At 42.1% G+C, this 25423-nt stretch overlaps 1 protein-coding gene across 1 annotated transcript in view; it reads left to right on the forward strand.

Annotated features, from left to right (window-relative positions):
• The window catches only part of dgkb (diacylglycerol kinase, beta), a 677279-nt gene that overhangs the window by 242984 nt on the left and 408872 nt on the right, over positions 1-25423 (forward strand). Inside the window, exon 13 of the mRNA XM_080216552.1 lies at positions 16889-17005. Coding sequence (XP_080072678.1) covers positions 16889-17005 — 117 coding nt within the window. The remainder of the gene's footprint in view (positions 1-16888; positions 17006-25423) is intronic.

Below are 25423 nucleotides of genomic sequence, written 5' to 3' on the forward strand. Positions count from 1 at the left end.
AGTATGAGATATTCATGTCCCATTCTGTTCACATTAAATGTGACTTAAAACTTTGATCTCCAAATTTTGTCCAGATTCTTGTGTTGTTTCAGAATGAGCATGCAAATAATTCTGATTATTTTAAAGTACCACTTTAAGTGTTTTTTCCTGACAATTGTTTTAAAACTGTTATGGCCAGATAGACCACAAAATGTAGGTATCCTGCTAAGGATAAGTGACCAGCTATAGTAGAATTTGGCTGAGTCCTACTTGGTACTTAAGTACCAAAGTACTTAAATAATTTTGTTGGGCTCTTGGGTCTTTGCAGAGCAGTCTCCATGGAGACATAATGTAGATTAACCCAAGGCTTCTCGTAGTGTAAGTTGCTGATAACCTCTGTTTAAAAGCTAAAGACACCGCCATCAATGATGGCATCTTAAATTTTCAATTTGCTATACATACACCAGATACCAGGACCAAACAGCCATTATAGGCATTCCTATGATGAATGGCAGGAAACAAATATTTCCGTTATTTGATCATTATACTATACCCATCATATGTGGATGGGAACCCTGCATATTACCCTTTACCTATGGCCAGACACAGGAGTGCTGCACAATTGAATCCTTAAAGTGCAACAGAGGATGATTAACAATAATACCAGCTCAAATGTTCATGGCTTGTTTTTTTTTAACTGTGTCTCTCTCCTTTCCTTCCTCTCTTTATTTTTTGCTCTTTCTTCCTTTTCCTTTCCAATTTAATTACAGGTGCGTTCCAACAGGCTTTTCTAGAATTACTAAATCCCGTTTGCTTTAAAAAAAGGTTTCTTTCTCATTAAGAATTAATCGGACTTCTGTAACATATTGGCACAGATTATGCCTGACACAAGGCTATTTGAGAGAACCTGTAGCACCTGGCAAGTGTTCTCAATGCTTCTATTGAAAAATGGTGTCAGGATTTGTTTTTTTCTCTCGAACCATATTTTTGGATGGTTAATCCAAATATTATCCTTTTGGAATAGCTGGTTCAGAGTAGCACATTGCATTTGGCACCTATTCCTACTGTGCAATGTTGAATCAGTGCCACAGATGACATCATGCAGATATTATCACTATGGCAACAGTTAAAGTCGGTGTGAACTGTTATCGGGTTCATGCTTTTGTTTTCTCATTTGTAAGTACATTGGCAGCTCTGAGTGAGAGCACTTAAACCACAGTGCAGCTCAAGGGATAGCTCAGTTGTAGTTGGGGAATCAGAGCAACCAAAGAATGTCCAGCCGGAGTTGAAGTGAAGGGGCAGCACAAGAATAGAAGCAAATTGCAATTTTATTGGAGGATTCTAAATGATCTGAAGGACAGGTAATAAGAACCTGTTATGTAAGATTTGTACATTCACGTTCAGATCTTAAGAATTGTCAAGTATTTTATTACCATTCAGCATAACCAATCAATATTGCACATGACCATAGAAAAATAAGTTTAGAACCAGATTTGTCAAACAGATTCAAAACAGAAAAAAAGACTAAGGCCAGAATATTACCGCCATTCATGCTGCAGTGAATGGAGATTTGACTGGGCACCAAATTCTCCTACCTTGCCGCAACGGGAGTGCGGCGTGAAGAGCCAGTATGATTGCGCCCTAGGCAATGGCTTGAAAGAGGCCATTTAAAATTAAGTGTAAAGTATTTACCAGGAAATCCAAGTGATCCTATCTCTCCGACCTGTTGCCTTAAACTGGCTGATATAGGTATGGTGTAATGTGATCCTGGGGTCTACCATTGAGAGCAACTCAGTTACTGGTGAATAAGTCACACCCTCTTTTTCTTATGACACTACCTGCCATAAATCAGATAAGTTCAAAGGTTGACCGGGCCAATGGAAGTTTTGGGGGTAGGTAGTGATGGTGAGGGGTTGGTAGTCAGGCCTTGGCTGGGGGCATTGCTGAGGTCAGCAGTCAGGCCTTAAAGGCAGGGGTGGGGAGGAGGTGGGAGTCAGCCTTGGGGAGAGAATGCCTGTGGGGTTGGCAAGCTCTCATGGAGATGGGGTAGTCATGTCGGTGTGGGGGAAATCCTGTGGAGATGTGCTAGTAGGGGGAGTCCTATGGGAGTGGGGTATTCATGAAGATGTGTGGGAGAGTTGGGAGTGGGAAAGGCAGGGGCGGTCGGTGGGGTGGGGTGGCGGGGGGTGAGTCCCATGCAAGTGGGATAGTCGGAGGGTTGTAAGACAACCGGAGTTCTACTGGGGGGTTGGTATGGCTCTGTACTATAATTATTCTGAAGTTAGAAATGGTTTAAGTCTCCTGACTTTTTCTGGGTAACTATATAGCTCATTTAGAACTATCTGAAGTTTGTGATATAAAACAGTTTCAAAGGTTTCCCAACATAGGGTAGTTGCCCATCAGAGATTTGCACTGCCTAGGCAGTTGCTGTGCAGTCATTACCTGGGCTGAAGGATTCCTTAGTGCATCTTTAGTATAAGCAGTTACACTACCCTAGAGCTCAGAAGCTATGGCCCAAAGTTTACCATAATTGTTAAATTAGTAGAAGGCCATCAGGTTAACGAGATACCTCTGACCCAGCTAAGGAGAAAGAATCATTGACTCACCCTTGCATTTACCTTGAGAGATGCTCAAGTGAATGAAACAACTCTAAAAGTCCAGTGCATTCTTTCAATATTTATAGACCCATAGCTTCCTGACTCCGAAGCATCTGATTTGAGGGTATCCCAAAGATGCACAACTACCCAGAAATGCAAATTTCCCCGAACAATTGTGCTGGGCTGGGAATCTTCCAACAAAGCAAATTAAATCTCTAACCTCCGATACTTCCACAATTGTTACCTTCATAGTTACTTTATAAAAGTTGGAAGAAATAAAATTACTTCTAACTTCAATATAAATATCTTAAATACCAAGACCAATCACTGCGCAGGGCACCCTGACCATAACAATCTGCCTGCACTGCTCCCCCGCGCCCCCCCCTCCCCACCTGAACACACCTTAACCTCTATGGGATTTCCCCATCACTGAAAAGGATTTCCACCTACTCCTTACATGCCCCTCCCACTGTCTTGACCCGATCCTCACTCCCACCCAACCTGGCTGGACCTCTTCCCCCAAGACCTGACTTTCATTCCAAACAGACCCAACCCACCCCTGGCAAGCCGACCTGACCCACCTGGACCCGCACCAACCTCCAATCCGACCCAATCTCCCAACAGTTCCAGTGCCCACCTCCATGTCCAGCCCCACTTCCACCCTCCCAATGTCCATGGTCCCAATGTCCGAAGCCCCCTCCAGCAATTCCAGCCATTTACCGTAGACATTTACTTTCTCTATGGCCTGTTATTTTTAATGGGACCTTTAAACTTGCTTTATGGCAGCAAGTGCTGTAAAAGGGGGCATTCCCCTCTTTGCTGTGATTCTTCTGGTTTCCAATTATCAATGCAGGGACCCATGTGCAGCTTGGATCTCATCCAGCCTGGGTAAGGATGGTCAGGCAAGACAGACACTGAAGAAATGTAGTGCAGGTTAATTGCCACTCTGGGGAAGTTATGGCCTCTGCGTAATTAATTTCTTATTACAGTTAGAATTAATGTTAATTTCTAGAAAATAACCATAGAAACATAGCAAAAATACTTGACAGAAGGAGGCCATTCAGTCCATCATGTCTGCACTAGCCAATAGAAAGAACAAAGAAATTAGCCATTCATTTTAATCTCACTTCCCAGCGCTTGGCCCCTAGCTTTGCAGGTTACAGCATTTCAGATGCAGATCCAGGTATCTTTTAACTGAGTTGATCATTTCAGCCTCAACCACTAACTTATGCAATAAATTCTAGAAGATCACCACGCTCTGGGTGAAAAGGTTTTTCCTCATGTCCCCTCTAATCCTTCAACCAATCACCTTAAAGCTATGCCCCCTGATAATTCAATTCAGGAATCAAGTTTTTCCTGTTTATCCTAGCTAGGCCTCCCACAATTTTGTAAGCTTCAATTTTGTCACCTCTTAACCTCTTCTGTTCAAAGGAAAAACAACCCTAGCCTATCCAATCCCTCTTCATGGCTACAATTTTCAAGCTCTGGCAACATTCTTGTAAATCTCCTCTGCACTCTCTCCAAAGCAATTGTATCCTTCCTGTAATGCGGTGACCAGAACTGTACACAAAACTCAAGCTGTGGATGAATCAACATTTTATATAGTTCCATCATTATATCCCTGCTTTTGTATTCAGTAACTCATCTCGTAAAGGAAAGCATTTCACATACTTTCTGGAGCACCTCGTCCACGTGTCTTGCCACCTTCAAGGACCTATGCATATGCACTCCAAAGCTTCTCACTTCCTCAGCCCATCTAAACATATTCCCATTTTATTGAGTATTTCCTTGCTTTGTTTGCCCTCCCAAATGCCTCTCACTTTTCTGGACTGAATTCCTTTTACCATTTCTCCAGCCACATAAACAAACCATTGACATGCTTCTGGAGTGAACAGCTATCCTCTTCACTATTAACTTCATGGCCAATTTTAGTATCATCAGCAAATTTCCCAATCATGTCACCCACCTTTGTGCCTAAATTATTAACATATACAACAGAGATCAAGGGCCCCAACACTGAGCCCTGTGTAACACCGCGAAAGGCTGTTTTTCATTTCACAAATGACCAAAGTCATTTATTATGGGCTGTATTAACCTGTTTAGTTAAAATTAACCCTTTTTGATCTTTTATTCTCTTTTTCATCAGAAAGTAAAGTTTTTAACATTACAACACCTCATTGTGACATGATTTCTTCACTGTGCACCAACACCAGCTTGGACTAGTTGTGCAAAAAAACAAAGGTTACTTTTATAAGATTTTTGCAATCTCCAAAAGGTTTCAGCAATTGGAGTGTTTCAAACTAGGATCATAAAATCCTATAGTGCAGAAGAAATTCATTCAGCCCATCGAGTCTGTACCGACCACAATCCCACCAGGCCCAATCTCTATAATCCCATGCATTTACCCTAGCTAGTCCTCCTGACACTAAGGGGCAATTTGGCATGATCAATCCACCTAACCCAGATGTCCTTGGACTGTGGGAAGAAAATAGAGCAACCAGAGGAAACCATGCAAATACAGGGAGAACGTGCCACCTCCACACAGACAGTGGCCCAAGCTAGGAATCAAACCTGGGTCGCTGGTGCTATGAGGCAGCAGTGCTAACCACTGTGCCAACGTGTCGTCAAGTTCCAGAAGTTATTCAAAGGGTCTTGTGTTATTGCATGATGAATTCTTTTGATCTTTATTTAACATAATTTTTTATTTCCATAGTTTTATGTAGTGTTCATAAATCTACAATTGGGGAAATTCAGTTGACAATTTTTGATAAGGATTTGAAGGGGCTGAGTTATTTTCTCCCATATCAGTAGGGAAATGTCAAGCCAAATGGATTTGTTCACTCTTCATAAAAGTGTTGAAAACAGGACAAGTGTTCTGCTACATAAGAAGACAGAAATAGACTGTGACTATTTGCCCTGAGGATACATCATATTGTAACTGTATTGTTGATGTGAAATGATTTTACTTCAGACTGATACCGTAATTATAGCGCAAATGTAGTCTGAATCCAGAGTCTGGGCCCAAACAGTCACTTCACATTCAGAGAGCTTTAAATTCAAGAACTAATTATGCTGAAACAGAAGCAAATTTAGGAACAAGTTAATTGAAAGGTACTGATCGTTCATATGTTTGTGTCTCCAAAACCTAAATGTGACGAAAAAAAGAGACATAGCATCACAGAATTATATTAGCTGAGTTATGTGAATGGAGATCTGTTTCAATTCCTGTTTGCACTGAGTTGGTTGATGTTGACTGCAGTAGCAGCAGCAGAATTAGAACTATTCCCACTTCCCTGGCTCAAAGAAGGGAAAATCAACCAGGTTTCACGAACTAGTGATTACAACTGGAATGATAGCCCACCATTGACTACTATTCGCTGACCAGACTCTCTCAGGCAGAGTGGCCACTTTGGCGATGAAGCATAATCAGTGACCATAAACTGCACTCCAGCAGAAGTAAGAGGACAAGAGGAGAACGTTTGACAAAGGAAAATGAGGTCATTCACATACAGTTGGGGTGTGAAAAGGTTTAAAGATGTTTTCATATTTAACATGGGTTAATTGTGACTGGTTGGGATGCTGTAACCTAGATACAATAATCAGTGACATTAAGCTGTATTATGACCTGAAACATGATAAATTACATAGAAATGAATGGGGAATGGAGCAGTGTTTTGGAATTCTATGATAATGAGTAGGTTTCGAATGTAAAACATTATCATAATAAGCAGGTTTCTCTGTACTTGAAACCCTAACTCCACAGAAATTACCAGGTCTTGGTACTTAATGTTACATCCATTAATGCAATAATGTTTCAATTAATTCAGGTTGACTGAATAATTGTGCGTTATAAGTTGATTTCTAATGAGGGCACATTTAGTGAGAAGGTTTTGTATAGTTCTGATATCCTGTGGGTAATTATATTGTAATTATATAGTAAAAAGAAAGTAACTATTATCTGCTGGTGCTGTTAGTTGGACTTAATTAACAATTGGAGACACCTAATCATAAATCCTAATGAGTATGACTGGCAGTTATTCAGTGACTCTTAATCACACTGGAATACACGGCGAGAAAACAAGTCTTGAGTTGCAAGCTTTGCTTTTAGGGGTAGCATACATTCTGTTAGTTTCTGTGAGCATAATTTCAAAACATATACCTATCTGCCTTCCATAGCTTTTCCAAATGTTTGCAATATTGTTCGGAATAATTATTTCACACACCTGTTGAGAAAAAGTGCTTCTCACTTATAGCAGTACTGACCATAACAGCAATTGCTTAAAATAAATATCGATATCAATGAAAAATTCAGTTTATATCCAAATGTGCTACTTTTTTCTTCCTTCCCTCATCTGAGGAGCATGTAAACCTGGAACCAAATGGCTGACCTGTGACTGGCGTAACTAGGTAACCTGGCTATAACCAGCATCAATTGAACTGGCAGGTACCTTGCATATCTAATTTTAACTTAGTTGGCAGCCTCAACTGTTACCAACTAAAGTCTGTTTGCAGTAACATTTTAAAAGAAATGAATATGTAAGTATTGCGAATTGCATTTCATTTTGGATCCTGAAAATAGGATGAAAATGATTATAAGAAGCAATAACAGTGTGAATAACAGAACAGCTTCATTAGTGTACAATACAACATGAACTAGCACTTGTGTCGTACGCATCACAAAAAGAAATGTTAGTGAAACTGCAAAAGCCAGACTGGCTGAACCTCATCACATGATTTAATATTTCTGGTGTGGAGCTTCACATGAAGAGAATGATAACGATGGTCAGAAAATCAAGCAATGAGTTTTCCATGTTTGAACTTTTGGAAATGAATAGAAGGTGCATGAATCTCCACACCTTCTATGAATTCGGCTGGACAGAAAGATGGAGGCAATAGGTCAGATTTTCCATCACAAGACAGAGCCGAATTGTATCAGATCAGCAAGTAAAGGTGTGAGAGGCTCGAGCCTTGAATTCCTATCCCCCCCCATTTCTAGCACAGCCATTTTCATCACTGAGGGAAACGGGGCATGTCACGAGCTGGCACAGACACTTGGTGAGGGAAGTTGGGCATGCTCTTGTAAAGATTGTTAAAGCAGTCATTTTACTATTTTGAGGGAGCCCATGTGGGCAGCAGAAGGACTGGGCCTGCTGAGCTGTAGTCCCAGACAGGGACTATAGTGTGTGCACACCAGGGTAGTGATTTTACTTTCAGTTCTGTAATAAACATGTTCTTTTCCAGCTGGGCTTCCTGAGACATTACACAGAGGTAGATAGATTCTTGTTAGGCTATTGGTGGTAGATGGGAATGTGGAATTTGAAACACAAGCAGATCAACCATGGTCTTATCAAATGGTAGAGCAGGTTTGAGGGGCCAAATAGTCTACTTTTGTCCCTATTTCAGATGTTCATATCAAATGAAATTGTTGCTGCAAGTCTTGTTGTTCATTCTTTCAGGAAATAGCTGGAAGTTTGAATGTCTACAGAGATTGTAACAATGCCAGTGATGGGTTCACTGAATACAGCTTGGTAGCCTCCCCGTCTCTGTGTGAGTGTCAGCTTGTCATGTGATGACACTATGCGGCAATGTTTTAAAAAGCAAGAGCCCCTAGAAGGGCAACAAAGGTAAAGGCAATTAGGAAAGGACAATAAATGCTGGAACAGCCATTGATGCCCACCTCCCATGAATGAACAAATAAAAGATACATGCATTGAAATGAAGTAAGCTGGGGACTGCCAAGGAACTGCTCAGTATTTGCCCTCCTCCATTATGGTTGTTGGAAGAAGGGTAGTGTGAGGGGCTGTAGAGTAGAGGCCTGAGTGTGGCGTGTAACCCCTGAACTGGGCTGCTATATTCCCCTGTAAAGATGTGCTGTGACCTGCTGCATGTACACTTGGCAAAATTGAACCACTTGGGGAAGAGCAGGGAAAGGCTAGTTTAGCAGACTTCTAAGAGCTGGGCCTTCACAGGCAGTAGATTAGGATAACAATGGGTTGGGAGTTTACTGAGGATGTTTTCACCCTGAGTCTTTTAAGTCATTACAGGTTAAAGTTCAGCTGTTGACAAGCTCTTCAATCTTGGATTTGTATTGAATGGCAGTCTTAGATCTGATAGAACTGTAGGCAATGGTTTTCTTCTGACCCCACTGTCCCTCCGCATTTGGAGTACTAACAGATGTAATTGATCTCACAAAGATGTAAATACAGATAAGACAGATCCTGCAGGCTAGACAGTCCAGGTCTATAGAAGGCATTGATGCTTTCATTTTAACACTTCATTGTTTCTTGAATTACTTCATAGATTTGTTTCTATTGCACCACGCATGGGACCCCATTCTGAACTAATTATGTCAGGTAACCATGACTATTGTGTTGCTAAAATAAAAGTACAAAATGCTGGAAGCGCACGGCAGCTGTAGGAAAAGGACAGGTTAATTTTTTTCAGTGCAGACTGTTTGGAAAATTAAAAATAAATGATGCCCTCAGTAGGGCTGAATAGAACAATGGAAGAGAGGGAGAGTAGAGAATAATGGGTAAGAATTTTGGAGAGACAGCAGGTGAGTGGGGTTAATTGGATAGCTTTTAAAGGCTGGAATTATCTGGATGTGGAAAATAATTAGGGGTTTGGAGCATTTCCGGATCTTGGCCCCACTGATGCCCGATGACCTCACTGCTTCACAATCATTTGGGATTTGGCCGATTAACAGGTTGCCTCCACCTTCAAAGTTAATTTGAAGACTGTTTGTGGAACAACGATGCCGGAGGCCCATGAAGGGACTTGCAGGACTGGATTTCTGACAGCTCTGCTGGGAACGGTGGGCGTTGCTGAGGCAGGTGGTTGCCTACGAGGATGTTTCAAGATGATGGTGCATTCGAATGGAAGATTTGAAAAAAATTAGAAGGATCAGATCTCTTGGGGTTATGAGTGTGAAGGCAAACCCCTTCACAGGAACGATGGTGGTCATGGCCATGTTTGGTTCAGCTTTGCAGACCTCTCTGGGGTTTTGACTGAAGGCTCTGTGACACTCCAACCCTGACTGCCAGGAGCCTGTCTCCAATGGCTGTGCAGTTCCTGACTCAGCGGGAAGCCCATCCAGCTCTGGGAACTCCCTGAGAGTGTGGAATAATGATCCTTGATTGGACCTTTAGTTAACTGATTAGCCATGGAGCAAGCAGCTGACTCTTGTGGCAGCACACCCCAGGAAGCTCATTCAGAGGCAGAACAGTGTTGGAGAGCATTCTGCTGAGACTTTCCTCAAGTTTCACAGCCTGTCCTACCATCCAAGGGACCGGGAAGATTCCAGCCAAAGAATCATCACAAACCCAAGTTCTTTCCCTCTGTGTTCTCTGATTGTTTGAGAGATCAGGATGTTGATCCCCATCAGCTTTCCTGAAAACTGGAAAGAGGTGAAAACTCAGTGAATGATATGTGAAGATCAACTCAGTAAGGCTAAAGGCAGCAAAAGTGCATTAAAGTAGCTAAATGGGGTAGTGAAGAGGTATGGGAAACATAGGGTGGGATTTTACAACCTTGCTGAGGCGGGGCTTGTAAAATCCACCTGAGGCCAATGGAAATTTCTGTTCTGTGAGCCTCGCGCACGGGCAAGGCAGTAAAATTCTGGCAACAGACTCAAACTCAATTTCCTTGTTAGTGCTAGATAAAAACAATTATTGCCAACTTCTCTGCATAGAAGCTGCAGCAACAGAAATGTACCCACCAACCTCCAGAATGGTCCAGGAAAATAATGCCATTTCCCCAAAGACCAGTCCCAGAATTAAAAACTAACACAACAGGAAGAGAAAATAGAAATGTATGCTGTGATTTTACACCGATGTTGGCCGTGAGTGCAAATGGTGACGTAGATGCAAAATTTGGCAGGACTTAGAAAACGTGAAACTTGCTGGCGAGATCTCGTGGTTTTCCCCACTGCTCGTCAGTAACATAATGAGATTTCCACCCAGAAAAGTCAGGAAACTCATGCTTAAAGGGCTTTCCTGCCAAATGTAACCCCCCCTCCCCCCCCCCAATGTTAGGAATTGCCTCCAGGCTGACATGATGCGTGTTGGCGAGGTTTACAATTGCTTTACAAAACATGAACTAGGTGAAGGGAACCTGCTGGGGGTGTACAGCTCAGTATATGCCTCCTGGATGAGATGGACATACCTGGGCATGCAGTATCTTAACACCATCCCCAGTGCTGCCCATTGGCAAAGCTTGCCCCTATCCTTGTGGGGATGGGAAGTTGCCCATGTGCACGTTGGGTGTGTGAGAGGATTTTTTTAAAATCACAATTCGGGGCACCCTTTATGAACAGCATCCTGATCTCTCTAGAGCCAGCTGTGCAATCTGTGAGCTGCAGGCCGGCTTCTCCCCACATCAGCACTCTCTGCAAATAACAGAAAATTCCACCCATTTGGTGATAACAGGAAAGGCTGGAAGTTCATTGCATAGAACATAGAACATTACAGCGCAGTACACGCCCTTCGGCCCTCAATGTTGCACCGACCAGTGGAACGAATCTAATGACCCTCTAACCTAAACTATTCCAATGTTATCCATATGCCTATCCATTGACCATTTGAACGCCCTTAAAGTTGGCGAGTCCACAACTGCTGCAGGCAGGGCATTCCACGACCTTACTACCCTCTGAGTAAAGAACCTACCTCTGACATCCATCCTATAATTACCACCCCTCAATTTAAAGCTATGTCCCCTTGTGTTAGCCATCACCATCTGTGGTAAAAGGCTCTCACTGTCCACCCTATCCAATCCTTTGATCATCTTGTATGCCTCAATCAGGTCACCTCGTAACCTTCTTCTCTCTAATGAAAATAACCTCAAGTCCCTCAGCCTTTCCTCATAAAACCTTCCCACCATACCAGGCAACATCCTGGTAAACCTCCTCTGCACCCTTTCCAATGCCTCCACACCTTTCTTATAATGCGGTGACCAGAACTGTATGCAATACTCCAAGTGCGGCCGCACCAGAGTTTTGTACAGTTGTAACATGACCTCACGGCTCCGAAATTCAATCCCTCTACCAATAAAAGCTAACACATCGTACGCCTTCTTGACAACCTTATCGACCTGGGTGCCAACTTTCAGGGAGCTATGCACATGTACCCCGAGATCTGTCTGCTCGTCATCATCTTCTGAAAGATAGGAGCAACAGCCTGACTGAAGACCTTGCTCCCTCCAGAAATGAAGTTTGAAAAAGACATTGCATTAGCTATGAGGAGAGATTTTAGAAACTTGGTTTGTTCTCACTGGAATGACAGAGTTGAGGGGTGATCTGATAAAAGCCTACAAAATTATGACATGGACAGAGTGGATAGTCAGAAGCTTTTTTCCCGGGGTGGAATTGTCAATTACTCAGGGGCATAGGTTTAAAGTGTGAGGGGCAAGATTTAAAGGAGATGTACAAGATATGTTTTTTACACAGAGGGTGGTGGTGCCTGGAACTCGCTGCTGGGGGAGATTGTGGAAGCAGATACAATAGTGAGTTTTAAGGGGCATCTGGACAAATACATGAACAGGATGGGAATAGAGGGATATGGTCCCCGGAAGGGTAGGGGGTTTTAGTTCAGTCAGGCAGCATGGTCGGTGCAGGCTTGGAGTTCTGAAGGGCTTGTACCTGTGCTGTAATTTTCTTTGTTCTTTATTCTTCGACATTTGCCTATAATGTGAACACACCCACCCTTCCCTTATAAACATCAATGGACATTCCCAACAGCTGCATTTTATTTTTCACTTAATGTCCTTGTTGCATTATTGAAAAATGTAATTCTAAGTGAAAAAAATGTTAAGCAACTCAGATTTTCCCACAAAAATTAATGTATAAACTGAAGTTAGGTTCTGCTAAATATCTCTTGTTAGAATAAAAACATTAAAAGTCAAAAAGTCAAAATACTGTACAAGTACTGTACATTCCTCAATGAAATAACTTTAAAAGTAAAATATATGAATAAATATAAAATAATTATACATTTAAATACAATAATACTCAGCAGTGATGGTTGAGCTTGTTGTAGGGATGGTGAATGGTGAAGTTAATGGGTGGAAGGGGCAGAAATGTCAATGACCCTTAACAAAATGACTGTGTTCTCTCTTTGCATTGTCCTCGCTAAAAATTTCCAATGCATCGTTAATTAGTTGAGAAGCTTTTGACAATCATTTTGTTGTTAACGTTTGAGGAGGCGCTGTTATAACAGTTTGCTTTTCTTCAGCACCCTTTTTCTAGTTAAATTAAATCTGGTCTATTCTTTCATGGGATGTGGGCAGCATGAAATGTGACTTGTGTGATGCCTACACCCATGAGCAAATGAATAAATAAATCCTTACTCAACAATTCTTCTCTAGGGGTCATGAGCAATTTCACTGAGTTTGCTGTCTCCTCCTTTTCAAATCCAAGTTCCTTTGCTAAGTTGGATGATTTTGCATTAAGCTTTGGGGACAATGTTATCAAGTCTTCTGAAACTACTGACACATTCAGTCCATGCTTTTTGTAGGAGGTAGTCCAAACACTCCCGGTCTCAACTGGCCTTAAAGAACTTTAAACCCTCTCATTTAATTTCTAAAGTAACAGTTTTCTTTTACTGCAATCAGCTAGGCTCTCTATCGTTGCTTATTAGGATTTTTTCAAGTTTTTAAGAGATTATTAAACGCTTTAATCATAAGCTTCAAATAACCTCAAACAAGAACAAAATGGAGCCTATGTGTCCATGTGGCACAATGCGTACAAGGAGGCTCCTTTCTTATTAGGAAGATTGCAAAGTCATGAGAAGAGTGTCTAGTCCTGGCAGAGCGGTAGGTTTCTGCGTTCCCAGCTCTTTGAAAATAACTACTTATTTCCCCCAGAAGCCAGTTTGAAAAGCTGGCTTTGAAGGTGATCTATAGCTCACAAAATCAAGATGGTACCTCCATATCCACGTGAAACAAAGTGGCTTATGTGCAAATGTCACATGCCAAGAATGAGTGGGAACTCCCTAAACTCAAGTAACACAAGAAAATTAACAATGCAGAAGTCCTGGTTCAATTTCCAGATAGATCTTTAAATAGGCACCTGCATTTCTACCAATTACATAAAGCTGTTTAAATATTAAATTGGGATCCTAAGCTTGTCTGACTTTTTCATGGACGTATGGACACTGTGCAGATTAGATCTAATTGTGTCACATGTTGACCAACCTAAACACTAGCACTTAAAGGAATCACTGCAAGCTATTCTATGAAGCACCTTGAAGAGTATTTGGCAAGCCTTGGCTCTGGGCCAAGTGGGACTAGGTGGGCAGGTCAGGGCATTTCATGCGTCGATGTGAACTGTGAAAGCTGCATTGCTCAAATGATGTAGACTCTCTACTGTGTCAGCAACATTATAGGGAAGCGATGTTGAGCGAATCAATGTTAAGTGGGGAATTACTGTATTCGAGAAAGTTGTATTGATGTTGTTAAAGTCAATGGAACAAAAATACCTTGCTCTTTAAAAATGCTTTTGCTGCAACATGAATGGGAGCATGTTAGAAAGGCGAGATTAAGCTGGAATCCAAATATGCCTTATATGGACTATTCTGCAGGCCATTTAAGAGATGCCATTTCCAACTGGTGCCTCCCCGTAGCTGCTGGGTGTGAGAAGGGATGACAAGAAGCCGGAGATGGGGCTCCCAGTTTAGGGAGTTCCCACTCATTCTTGGCATGTGACATTGGAGAAGCAGTGCACATCTGTACTTCCAAAGGATCCATGTCAGGATTTGGGTTTGACCTTTTGGACAAGTAAGCTGGTCCTGGATTTGAGACTAAGGACAGGTTGTAGCAGACTACATTCTTGTTCTTCCAACAAAGAACTCCTAGGCTGTCTTTGGTATAGAATCGCAGAATCACAGAATACAAGAGTGCAGAAGAGACCTTAGGCCCATCGAGTCTGCATCAATGCATGAAATGCCCTGACCTGCCCACTTAGTCCCACTTGCCAGGACTTGGTCCATAGCCAAGGCTTGCCAAATACTCTTCAAGGTACTTCATAGAATAGCTTGCAGTGATTCCTTTAAATGCCAGTGTTTAGGTTGGTCAACATGTGACACAATTAGATCTAATCTGCACAGTGTCCACATGTCCATGAAAAAGTCAGATGAGCTTAGGATCCCAATTTAATATTTAAACAGCTTTATGTAATTGGTAGAAATGCAGGTGCCTATTTAAAGATCTATCTGGAAATTGAACCAGGACTTTTGCATTGTTAATTTTCTTGGGTTACTTGAGAGTCTGGGCTGTCAGCCGAAGAAGTTCATACAGATTAATAAAACTGTTGACTTCATTAGCCTGACATCTTTGAGGTTATAATACGTTATTTTATCTGTGATCCCTTCTGTCAACAAATCAATGTTACTTACCCTAGAGGTGTGACGTACTTAAATCTTACATTATTGATACATTACTGGTGAGTTTGACACTTCCATGGCACTAAAAGCCTTTCCCAGGCACCTGATGCTGAATGCCTGGAACTAGGGACCTCCCAACATAAGGGTGCAACTTTTTTTTAATCATTTGGCAAGGCAAGTTAAGCATTTGTATTTTGTTTACAGTTCTAGGAAAACAACAGAACAACTTCAGCGCGAACTCATCTGTATACTAAGAAGCACCACATCTTACTAACGTTAAAAACAGCTTGTGCAAATGCACTTTAAAACACACAACGGTTAAATGAAACTATTTTTGTCTGGAAAATGGTTTAAAATATCTCTCAAAATGTGACTGTGATGCTGTCTGAATATTGTTGTTTCTTGTCAGGTTGAGTCTGGGTGGGTCTTTTTGGTCACCCTGTGTTGATATGCATATATTCTGAGATTCTGTGTTGAAGCACTTTTATTTGTGCTTGTAAGGACTGGCATGATCAACTTGAAACACTGTTGGGCTGTTACCTCTGTCTTGCAACCAGGCAACGCTGACAAGAAACTTCCTTACCCATGACCAGGAATAGAAAGCAGAGGAGAAAATAAGAACTGTGTAGCACTGTCGTCTGATGTTTCTTCTGAATGATTACTTTTCTCAAAGTTTAAGTTGTAGAATCTCAAATCAATGCAGCAGGAACTGTATGTTGTTATTTTAGGTTTCAGTCCATTGGAATAAGTTTCGTCCTGATGAAATGATATCATATTTATAGTGCAGCAACTGCACTAAGACTGGCATCTTCAATGTGGGTTCTACCCAATCACATTGTTTTCACTGCCTGGTTGTAAGTACGGTTGTCCTGCCAGGAAAGAGACCTGTGAATGTGTTATTAAAATATATGACTTCACATTCCTTCATTGATTCCAGTGGATCCTATCACAGCATCAGTTGGGTTCCAGGGCCTAAAGGCTCGGAGTCTTGACTTTAGTTCCATATTCAATTTTGTTAATGTAGGGCATGGATCACCTCTCAGCTTCGTTTGTGGAGTGGGCAGGGCTGAGGCTGGCAGTGAGGATTTCTAATGTAGGAGCACCACTTCTCAAAACGATTATGTATCCAGAGTTACCCTGGAGGTCAATGCAACCCCAGTGATGAGGCATACAGGTCTCCAGAAGAAGGGAGATAAGCTCCATGGGAGAGGCTAGCCTAGGAAAACAACCTGGAACTCCATTTTTTTATAGATTGGTTGTTGTACTTCAGAACCACGATAAAAAAATACATCAGGCAATGGAGTTGGTGGTGACGGGAGAAGGTTGGATGACCTCCCGCAATGGTGACCATGCTGTAAAATTTCTGTCAGCATGGAGCACTTGAGACATGCAGTTCCTTACAGTGACCATTGAACCCATGCAAATAAGGTGACCTGCATGAACTCAATGGGGCCAGCACCAAAGAACATGCACATGATGTTGTTATAGGGATTGAGGCCCATGCATTTTCAGGGACTAAATGTTGAGAGGAAGGGGGTGTGTGGAAAGGGTGTTTACCGTGTCTAAATAAACTCGCTGCAGCTTTACTCCATCGATTTAACTGTGAAGATTATGAATACGATTAAAGTTATTTTAAATATTTAGCAATTCCCTCCCCGGTGGCTTTCAGTGCACTTGTCAGAATCACCCAGGAATGTTACAGATGAATTATAAGCACTTCTAAATATTTAGCTCATTGCTAGATATATAACAGATTGAGCAGCAATCACAGGGAATGAGCCAGTTGTCCACCATCACCTCAGTGTAAGAGCAGTTGAAATATGGTGAAATGGCAGAAATTTTGAACAGCTCAGCAAAAGTAGTGGTGACCAATTTAGTCCTCAGAAATGCAATCTATGGTGCTATTTCAACAGATTCCATTGTTATTTTTACTACCAGGAAAGGCAGTCCACTGTGAAAAGAAGAGATGATAGTTCCCTACAAATGAAAAAATCAGAAGAACGCACCAAGATACAAAGAGCGAACTCTGTCACTGTTGACGGACAAGGACTGCAGGTACGTTGTTCAACAGTGCAAGAAACTGTCAATCTATTGTTCTTTTTTGATGTAAACAAGAGCAGGCAGAGACATTCTACTGCAGTCACTGGGTTTAGGGCAAGCTGGCCTTTAATGATCCAAGACACGTTAGATATCAAGAATATTCCCAACTAAAACCTATGTGTGTTTATGTGATAGTACAATATATGAGGCGTAAGTATTGTAAGATAAGTAGGATAAACAAAGACTTCATTACTGCATGCTTTATGTTAGTGCAAACACTCCACGCCACCCCCTACCCTCAAGATCCAACCCTGGGTCAGTGTACATGACTGTATAAAAGTTTAAAGTATTTGAGTTGGTACTAGAAAATAGAGTAGAATGCAGTGTTACAAGGATTTGAGTTTGTGGTGAGGACAGGAAATTCTGATGTACCAAATTACATTATTCTATTGTGAGTTCCCAAGCTTTTCTGAGAAATTCTGTCTCGTGCATCTCCTGCAAGGTCCAGAGTCTAAAGCAGGTGTCTGCCTTTCTGGTTCTTTTGAAGACCCCAAAATGTTTCAGGGTGGGAGAGAATAATCAATTCCTCTTGGATTAATTGCCATACATGGACAACTTTATAGTCCTTTTGAAAACCATGGATTGTTGTTGCCCTACTTCTGAAGCCTTTCACAAGTGTCATCTGTTGCACCACACTTCCACTTCCACAGAGGAAGACCATTGGTATTTCAGCCCCTTTTTATTGTCAGTGGTGAGTACCATTTCATCCTGGCTGAACGCTGATGCGTTACAAGACACGAGGCTGTCTCATTTAAAAATATGCAATAATGCAGGCTTGTCAGGCCTTTGTAAGATGGGAATTAACATAATTTATATCAGCTTTTTTTGGCATTCATAGCACTTCATTCAATCAAGAGTTTCAGAGTTACACTTGGAAATTGATGACCTATTCTCACCTGTTATTTCCCTTCAATAGATTTCCTGTTGTGAGTGTGTTCCACCCTACTGTTTCTGGACATCCAGGCTAGCAAACTTTGCAACCTGTGACTGTTTAGAGTTTTATTCAGGCTACAGTTGTGCAACTGTTCCCCCAGCGCACCTCGAAGTTCCGTTGTTATAGCATTGTGCACTTTGTTATAATGAGACAATGGTGACATTTTACTTTGCCATGTGGTTAAAACGCACCCATACATATGACTTTTAGGTGTTGCTGACTCCAGTCAGTAAACTACTGTTCAGAGGGACACAACCCAACGTTGTGGAAGTGCTGCTCCAAGTGAACCACAATTTTCATTGTAGTTTCACTTCATTACAGTTTCCTCATTTAAAACAATGGGAGGGCATGCCAGTGCACAAAAAAATAATTATACCCTTGGGCTGGAATTTGAGCATGACTGGTTAAAATGCAATCAATTCACATAAAGCTACTCTCTGTTATCTGCTAGCATTAGCTGCTTCACACTATTCAAACTGTGAGTAATATTAGAACATCCACAGAAACGTAGGCAGTTAAATGGCTGTGGATATTGTTGTACACAATTAACCTGTGCCAGTTCATAGTTTTGAAGGCAGCATGTTAAATTTATGTTGCCTGCTATTTAAGGGAGGCACAGTGGTTAATGCTGTTGCCTCAAGCGTCAGGGACCAGAGTTTGATTCGGACCTTGGGTGGAGTGTGTGGAATTTGCATGTTCTCCTTGTGCTGGTGTGGGTTTCCTCTGGGTACCCCGGTTTCTTCCCACAGTACGAAGATGAGCAGGTTAGATGGCTTGGCCTTGTGAAATTACCCCTTCGTGTCACGAGATGTGTCGGTTAGGGGGATTAGCAGGGTAAATTTGTGGGATTACGGGGATAGGGTAGGGATAAGATGCTCTGTCATAGAATCGGCACAGACTTCATGGGCTGAATTCTGCACTGTAGGGATTCTATGAAATGAACACTACATATAACCAGTGCCACTCATGCAGTACATTGACAAAATGCATGAACATGGGGGGCCCAATATTATGAGTGGCTGGTGCTGCGTAAAGGCATCCTCTTAAAGAGGTGGTTAATGGCTACAGGAAGTGATTGGATTCCTTGGAAATTAATAAATGCTCTGAAACTTTGAACATATGGCTAAAAGTGTGAGAGACTGTGCACCAAGGTGTTCTGACAATGTGCTGGAGGTCATGATGCAAGATGTGGAGAGGTACATACAGTGGAGGCAAGAGGCCCTCCGGACATATGCTCAGGAGCCTGTGAGAAGAAGTAATAGTAGACATCAATGCCAAAAATATTGTGCTAAGAATGTGGATGCAGAGAGAAGTTAACAATCTCACATAAGTTGCCGAGGTAAGTGTATTCAACCTTCAAATGACATATCCTACCAAATGCACCACGAGGCTGTCCACTGCGTAATCCACTGTATCCTCATTACCCACCTACAAGCAATTTCTATCAATCAGCACTTAACCTTTCAGATCAGATGTTTTACTTAACTCTCGTACATTTAACACTGTTGAGATCCTCAACTCACGCTAGCAGCTGTTAAACCTTCACAGCCATAGTCACTGCCATCCTTGCCCTAATTTAAAGCTGCAGTTGGGGTTTTCACCATTGGCAGATTTCAGTCATGATCGGTTTTATGAAGTGAAGGTGTCTCAAACATTGGTCCTCGCTGAATTGCTTCCTGCACGCATACAGTGGATGTGACCTTTGCTGAAAGATCTTCTGCCCTTCCTCCTCCCTCTTCGAGCGGTCTATCCTTCTCTACACAGTCTCTTTTCATTCTCCTAGTCAAAATTTGGTTCCCAGAGGAAGGCCATATCTGAAAGCAACTTGTTTCAGTGCATGATTTTAAATAACCTAAAAAGTAAACCATCTTCTGCAGACTGTCAGTGAAGTATAAGCAAGTACAAAAATGAGTGCAATTGCACTAGCCTGCCAGGAGAAACAATTCACCAACTAACCTGTCCATAGTTCATTATCCCTTTACATAGAGTTGGTGGATTGGGGAAGAGTCTTTTTATGCCATTTAACAGTCTGCTAACCCGTATGATGTTCTGATAAGGTGTTGGCTGGAATATGGAATTTGAAATCAGCAGTGTTGCCATCATATTAGCTTTGCACAAAGTGTGTGCTAACATCATGAGCTTATATTTCAATCTTTGTGCAGCCAAATAGGGCCTTAAAGAATAGGCACTATACGACACAATTTAGCCTATAATAATTGACCCAATAAGCTCACCGATATAACTGAGTAGGTTGACAATATCTGAAATCAGGAGCAGAGTGTTATTGTCGACATGATGAATTTCTTGAAACCTAACAGTTGATATATGATCCACTAAAGAATTAAAATTGCAAACAATTCCTTAATGATACTGTTGCATTTGTTCTAAAACTGCAAGGCATCATTTTCTGATTGCTAAGATGACTGAATGCATCTTCAGCTTGGATTTAAAATGATGAAGGGTGGAATTCTCCCATTTTAAGGCAAAGTGCGGTGGTGGGTGGCTTTGATGGCACTTTTGCCTCTGGCCAGAATGGCAGCATCCCGTATCAGATTCTATGCTTGGAAGCATGTTAATTACGCACAAGTGAGTTTCCCTCTGATTCGTCCGCCTGCTATCAGCTGGTGGATTCAAAGATCCTGGCGCCATATTTAAACACTGGTCCAGCAAACTCCTATCATTCTCTTCCAGCCCACCTATCTTCAGACATGCAGGATGCTAGCAACCCTGAGGGAAAAGGCTAAAAGCCTCAAGAAAAAGGCAGCACCTGCTTTCGGTGCCTGGGGCCTTGAGGTCCTTATTTGAGGAGTCCTGGCTCACCGGCATATGCTCTATCCAAGGAATAACTTGAGAAACCACAGAAACCTCACTTCTCCAGTCCAGGAGGCCATTGCCCAGAAGGTCAACCTGGCTGCCGCCTGTCTATGAAATGCCATCCAGTGTAGGAAGAGGATGAATCCTTGATTAATAAGGAGATCAGGGGTTATGGGGAAAAGGTAGAAGAATGGGGATGAGAAAAATATCAGCCATGATTAAATGGCGGAGCAGACTTGATGGGCTGTCTGGCCTAATTCTGCTCCTCTGTCTTATAGCCTTATAGAATGATCTCATCTGCTCTACAAAGTTAAGTCCTCTCTCAATTCTCTCTGTTCACAAATTCTCAGCATGGCATCATGTTCTCAAACAGAAACTCTCCTCACGGATCTCACATAATCAGTCATAGGAGACACACATCAACATTTACTCTCTCAACAAGACTTTCACGACCCCACCATTCCGATTGTCTTGCTCACAGTCCATTCTCTGTCCTTTATGGGAGGTTGCACACATGGAACATATCTTCACCCAAACGTTACTCCATCCCTTTTGATCACAACTCTTTATTTTGTCTCCATATGGGCCAAACTTGTGTACAAGTGAAAGTGAGAGACTGGTGAAGGGATGGCAAAGATCATCACCCCCACTGAATTCAAGAAGGCTGCAACAGAGCTTGCCAGTGAGGACAGGGATCATGCCTGTGGCCATGCAGAGCTTGGCCTCCTGCAATAATCTCAGCTCCATCACTTCACCAAATCCTGCAATTCACACTGAGTACAACGTGCTCAGAAATAGCTTCATCTTGCCCACTAAATATATCCTTTTGTATTCTTCACATACCAGCAAACTGGCCTGCTAGCCAGCCCAGTAGTTCTGAGTATCCGAAGCATGTCTGAGGCTGATGAGGGAACAGGAAGAACCATCACAATGCTCACTCGCACCCTCCATCAGCACCTCAGTGGGGCATATTTCAAGGTTAGATTCGAGGTCACTTTCTGGAGAACACATCACTGAAACCTGCTGCAATGGAAGGCAGGGACACCCCAGGTCTCTGACACTCAAATAGCTGCTGGAGGTCAGCCACCCGTTCAGCCCTAGGTGGATGATGAGTCTCTGAATGCGACTGTCAGCTCACTGATGAAGATGCAAAGGGAGGCAGCGGAACCTCAGGCAGAGTTTCAACGGTCATTCAGCAGTCTAGAGATCAGAGGAGTCTGTATATATTATGGCTGATGTGTGGATCCAACATGCGATTGCCTTGAGGCCACCATGGGAAAATTGGCAACCACCACCGATACCTTGGTCCGGTAGGTCCTGCTGAATTTGCACTCAGCCTTGCACCTCATGGCCACACATTCTGGAAGGCACCATGAGAATGTGGGCCACATGGGGACCAGGCACTGAGCTCCTCCAGGTGCCCCATTTCCTGGAGAAATAATTTTTATTTTACCCTGAATTGTGGAGTGTAAGACTCTGAGTATTTCCAACTGCAAATTCTCTCCTGTGCCTTGGTGCCTCATCCACATCATCTGTGGGATGCTTCATAAATATCTTTCCGTTAATTTATAACTGATGTTTGACCATCAGCAATGTATCGAAACGTCTGTGACTACTTTTGTAGGAATTGGTTTGACATGTTTATGTTGCGTCAATCCTCCTTTTCACTCCTTGCTCCTGTACAATAATTGCAATTTTGACTGCCTGGGAATAAGAGCCACCTCGTGCACTCTTCCTTTTAAGAATCCACCCTTCAATGGACAAAACTTGCAACAGTCGGGTTCATTGACCCACAGCGTCGCTGCTGAGTGTGGAGGAGACACTGAACAATGATGTTTTCAAGTCATTATTCCACTGTTTGGATAGATGGATAGGTTCCTGAAAGATAGCCACATGGAGTGTCCTACATAATAGTGCTTAACTATAGTTTCTGACCTAATTACAATGGGGAACAACACAAGGAGCCACAATGAAATGAGGGTCTTCAGCATGATGATAGAGACAAGACTGCATTGATGACAGAGGCAAAAGGGTTCCCACAGCTGGAGATATTCTTTTTAAAGAGCACTTTAACTCCTTGCTCTTGAGCTTTAATAATGATGTTCACCATATGTTCTGATCCTGAAACATTCAAATAAATGGAATGTGCCTGGGCACCATTGAATTCCCACTAAACCATTAACCACCCAATCTCCCTTCCTAGGCTCCATTTTAGTTGAAATAAGAACAGATAATATGATACTATTAATGGTTCCCTCTCTCTCCCCTTCTTCAAATCTATCTTCATCACTCCTCTCTTCAAAAGACATCTCATGACCTCTTTCCCCAAACCTGCCATTGCAAATTACTGCCCATCTTCAAGTTCTTTTTCCTCACATATTCTTCATCATGCTGTCAATTTGGAAATCCATGCTCATATTTCCCCAAGCTCCATGTTTGAAGCTCTCCAATCAGGTTTCTGTCACTGTAACAAAACAGTTCTTATCAAAGTTATGAGTGCCATTTTCTGTGACTGACAAAGGTAAACTATCCCTTCTCAACTGTCTGCAGCCTTTGACATGGCTGGCCACATCATCCTCTTCTCACACCTCTCCATTGGCTTCTGGTGAGTGCAACTGCAGTCACTTGGTGCTGTTTTTATGTATTCAGTCACAGCTAGAGAATAACTTGCATTTGCTTCTCTTCCTACCCCTCCATCTTTACTTCTAGTGTCGCCCAGTGTTCTATCCTTGGATCCCTCCTACTTTTTATCTACGTGCTATCCCTTTCCAATATCATCTGGAAGCACAGCTTCATTTCTATATGTACACTGAATGTAACCCTACTCCATCTCACCATTATCTTCCTCAAAGTCTCCACTTTCTCTAAATTGTCACACTGCCTGTCCAACATCCAGTACTGGATGAACATGCATTTCCTTCAACCAAGTATTGGGAAAACCAAAGCCGTTGTCCATGGACCCATCACAAGTTTTGTACACTAGCCAATGATTCTTTTCCTCTGTCTGAAGCTGAACCGGACTGTTTGAAACTTTGGTGTCATATTTGACACTGAAATGAATTTTTGATGACATTGCTATGCCACCACCAAGATGGCACCTATTACAACCGCTGCAGCATTGCCTATCTCTAATCCAGCTTGGCTCATCTTTTACTGAATGCCTGATGTATGCCTTTGTTACGTCTGAACTTGATTATACTGACACACTCTGGCCATCCTCCTCCCATCATGTACCCTGTGTAAACTTGGAGGAAGAGTAGGAAAGCATTAGTTGATGCAAAGTTGAAGGGTTTTGAAAATGTGAGGTGGCTTTGCATAGTGTGCAAGAAGTGTGAACAAGAAAGGCATTTCATTATAAGCATGATACGAGGCTTTGAGTGTGTGAGTGCAAGAGAAGATGGGGTTGTAAGATGAGGCATGGAACATGGGAAATGGAAGTGTAGGTGCCAATGTACAGCAGTGTAGGACTACAGAGAGTAAGAGGGATGTGAATGGGATTTAGATCTTAGGAGCCCTGATAAGGTCATTAAATTTATTTTAGACCTGCAATTAAGTTCTTGAGCTGGCTTTGATCTACCCAGGCACATCTCTGCTTCTGACTGTTTTTCTAGGGTTTCTGACATACACCAGTGGAGAAGAGGATCTCTTCCCTATTCTTTACTTGCTCCATGAACACTTCCGCAACAAATGTCAGAGAATTAGTGGGGTGGGATGGGGAGCTTGGATCTGGCCATTCTGCTTTGCTACTGTCAATACTAATCACAATGTGTGGCAATGACCTTGTTAAGAGAAATGCCAGTTAAACAAGTGATGTTAATTGTACTGTAAGTAGAGACAGCATGGACGCTTTGTATTGGGTGCTTCTTGTGGCTTAGTAGTACTGAGGAAGTGCTATACAATAAACCTGCCTGAGCCTGAAAGACCTGACTGAATTGATTCTTCCACCACAACCCTTTATTGTGAGTAACAGCTGCCTCAGTAACACACACTGTACTGGCCACCTATAGAAAGCACACTTCCGCTTCGAAGGCCACAGGCTCCCTTTAAATGCCAATTGGCTTGCCAGATTTCCTGCCCTTCTGAACAGTGAGCAGCACATTAGTAGATTGATTCGTGCTGGCATTCCATGTTCTCTTTAAGTAAACTTTGACTGTGAAAAGAAAAATGAATCAAGTCTGCTGCTAATGTTGTGGGCAGGGAGATTAAACATCCTAACCACTGCTCAATTGATGTACGCCATGTACAAAAATCGTCCTTGCTCTTTTCGCCAAGACATTTTTCGCCCAAAATTATATGGACTATTCAGCACATACTTCTGTTCTTTCTGAAAAGTGACAAATGTCATTGCCAGACTGTGCCATTCAAGCCAAATTAATGTTTGAATTCTACTTGCACAATACCTAATGACACGGAGACGAAAGATTATACATATAATTTGCATGACAATGCTTGATTTAACATCATTTAAATGGCTCACTAAATCTAAATAGTCATGTCAGAAATTGAGGAATCATTTCAGAACCTCTTAGTTGAGTCTGTGTTGATTATGATGCAGGCTTTTATTGACAGAACTTTACCTCTAAGTGCATGATGTGTCTGGTACAATAATTGAAGCAGGGGATCTC

This window comes from Carcharhinus amblyrhynchos, chromosome 2, assembly GCF_965287045.1.
Source record: "Carcharhinus amblyrhynchos chromosome 2, sCarAmb.v2.hapA, whole genome shotgun sequence".
NCBI classification, from domain to species: Eukaryota; Metazoa; Chordata; class Chondrichthyes; order Carcharhiniformes; family Carcharhinidae; genus Carcharhinus; species Carcharhinus amblyrhynchos.